General features: G+C 42.2%; 1 protein-coding gene across 1 annotated transcript; it reads left to right on the forward strand.

Moving 5' to 3' along the window:
* The first annotated feature begins 1,141 nt into the window (after window positions 1–1,141).
* LOC543150 (Bowman-Birk type proteinase inhibitor B5) lies at window positions 1,142–1,962 on the forward strand. Its single transcript, XM_044480031.1, has 2 exons — window positions 1,142–1,377; window positions 1,527–1,962. The coding sequence occupies exons 1-2, from the start codon at window positions 1,302–1,304 to the stop codon at window positions 1,721–1,723; spliced, it is 273 nt and encodes a 90-aa protein (XP_044335966.1). The 5' UTR covers window positions 1,142–1,301; the 3' UTR covers window positions 1,724–1,962.
* Window positions 1,963–2,877: the final 915 nt, after the last annotated feature.

The following is a 2,877-nucleotide window of genomic DNA, read 5'->3' on the forward strand; positions in this document are numbered from 1 at the left end:
ACACGTTCTCCTCGGGATATACTGCCCGGCAGAATATTTTTACACACATATAAAAATATTTTTTCAAATACACATGAACATTTATATATCCACTCTTTAACGTACGTCCACTATTTATATTTTTTAGCACATGCAATTTACCCAAAAGAATAGAAAAATGAAAATAAAGATGTAAATAAAATTGGAAGGCAAAAATAAAAATAGAGCGTTCCCTCCACTAGCTTTTTTGGGAAGTGTGTTGCTAACTTTTTTCAGTTTTCCCTTTCAGAAAAACTTTTTTCGGTTTTAGAGGAAGTGCGTTCGCTCTAAACTAGCCTATTTTACACGCGAAGTGTTGCATCCCAACTCAAGAAAGAAAGTGTGCTTCGACGGAACATCATTAGCTCTCGGTTACTGCACCCACCCACGTCGTTGTTTCATCATACAGGCCCACGTCCACATGCCTGTCTTTTCCCTGCGCAAACTCACCCATGTTTCCACAATCATTGGGGCCTCTTTTGGTTTGAAGGAATTTTGTAGAAATTTCGTAGGGTAGGATTTTTATAGGAAAAAATCCTATAGAGCTCTTTGGTTTGTAGGAATGAAATCCTATTCCTATGGAGCAAATCTTCCTATCCTTCACATTTCATAGGAAAATAAACATTAACCTAGACTCAATGGAAAAAATCCTATGATGTGAAACAAAGGACATCTCTTTTCATATTCCTACTCATAGGATTTGAGATGCATGTCATCTCATTTTCTATGACTTTTCTATTCTTATAATTTTCCTACCCTATGAACCAAAGGAGGTCTCAATGCTTGCTCCAACATCATGATTTTTCCATTAGTCCATCTAGCAGGAGCAAGCGAGCTCGTCTACTCTACCCAGCATTCTTTATATATATGTTATTAGTCTATGTTATTCTTGAGTAACTAGCTTTATACTCCCGGGTAGTACTAGTATGAAAACAATATCTGATGTCGGCCTAAATCAGTGTGCACGTTATCTGGTTTGCTGGACATGAGTGGTTGGTGTCCATGTCCACGCCGCCTATAAAAAAAACCCGGGAAAACGAGTCCAAGTTTCCAAGCTAGCTGCTACTAGCCAAACATCTTTATGCCCCCAACTAACCAAATAATGCACGTGGCGATCGCAGCATCGCAGCCGAGGCCGCTTGCCAATCAACTTACGAAATCGACGCCTATATATAGAGCTGCTCGCAGCTTTAGCCAGCCACACCACTACCACAGAGCATTCTACCACTAGACCGACCGCACAGGTGAAGTGAGAGCTTTGCGCTAAGGGTTCATCAGCAACCATGAAGAGCACCAAGCTCGCGGCGATCCTGATCCTCCAGGCCGTCCTGGTCATGGGGATCCTCTCACACGTGAACGGTAAGCTGCTGATGCTCAATCACTTCACCTCTTCCTAAGCAAAGCTCGATCATTTCGTGATGCCCCAGAGGGAGGGGAGGTCTCTCGTCTCGTCTTATCAGTGACATATTATCTGGTTCTGATGCCGTCGGTGTCTTGCGTGCATGCAGCCGACTTCTTCCCCAAGTGCTGCAACAACTGCAGGTCCTTCTCCGGGGTCGACGTCTGCGACGACGCCCACCCCCAGTGCCCCAAGGGCTGCTCGGCCTGCCGCGTGGTGACGCCCAGCCCTCACAAGACGTTCCGGTGCGCCGACATGAAGAGCACCGTCGATGGCACCTGCGGCGGGCCATGCAAAAAGCACTGATCCGTTCAGGGCTTCAGTCTCAGACGAGGGGTGCCGCCTAAAATAAAGCTCAGATGAGATGAGCAGTCATGGCGCCTATGCTTCTCTGTGGGTCGTGCTATACGGCCAACAATATGTATACTGCTATCGTCGTGTCTTGTCAATGTGTTTCCTCTCTCGAGAAAGGTGGTGGTGCTTGTACTTGTGTTCACCTATCCTCCGTGAATAAACACATGTGATGATTGTGTGTGCCTACTCAATATTGCATTTATACTCTCCGATATCACGTCTCATACGAGCTGATGGAATGCTCTTTGAAATTTACCTTTCTACTTTCGGCACAGCAAACAACTGTCCGACGTACTACTCTTTTACCATCATTCGGCGGCAAGTCACAACTTTCATGGCTGCCTTTTTTTTAACGTGGTGGCTGCCAAGTAGTTTGCAGAGTTTGCTAAATCGACTACACGAAATGTGTCTGCAGTCACGCGTTTGTTAAATTTGCCTGCCTGTATAAAAAGTATGGCTAAAAATCGAACTTGCTCTTGGCGAACCACCTTAAGTTGTAAGAACCTCATTATTCTCAAAACTTCAATTATCTTGTTCCTTTCGCCTTGATCATGAATAGTGAAAGGTTTCGTATTAATTAGATCTTATCTCAATTCTTTCTAAAGCATAACCAGGCTTTGGACTAAAGTTGGTTCATCACCTCAGCATCACATAGTACTTGAAAAAATGTAACAAAAAGCATACGAACGGGCTGAATTTTTTTAATATATTTTCTCTATGTGGTCTGAAATTTTCGAAAATCAACCTTTTAGGTTTCAAAAATTCTGAAAAGTAAGACAAACATCATTGGGATGTATACTTCATGTTTTAAAAGTTTTCATACTAGAAGCCTATAATTTTATTATTTTATGCGTAGCGCACATCAAAACTTCATCATGAACACTTAACAAACATGAAGTATCATGTACTAGTATGCATCCCTATATGCGATGAAAACATGCAACAAGACATTAACCCAAACAACTCATATATGAGTAGTTAACAAAATGTGGAGCTAATGGACCCCTCAAACTTAACTCCTCAAAAACAAATTGTGGACAAACAACTCATACAAAACTCAAAGTGAGACTAGATTAAGACCACATAAGACTAATTATACATAATAC

The sequence above is a fragment of the Triticum aestivum genome, chromosome 1A, assembly GCF_018294505.1.
Source record: "Triticum aestivum cultivar Chinese Spring chromosome 1A, IWGSC CS RefSeq v2.1, whole genome shotgun sequence".
NCBI classification, from domain to species: Eukaryota; Viridiplantae; Streptophyta; class Magnoliopsida; order Poales; family Poaceae; genus Triticum; species Triticum aestivum.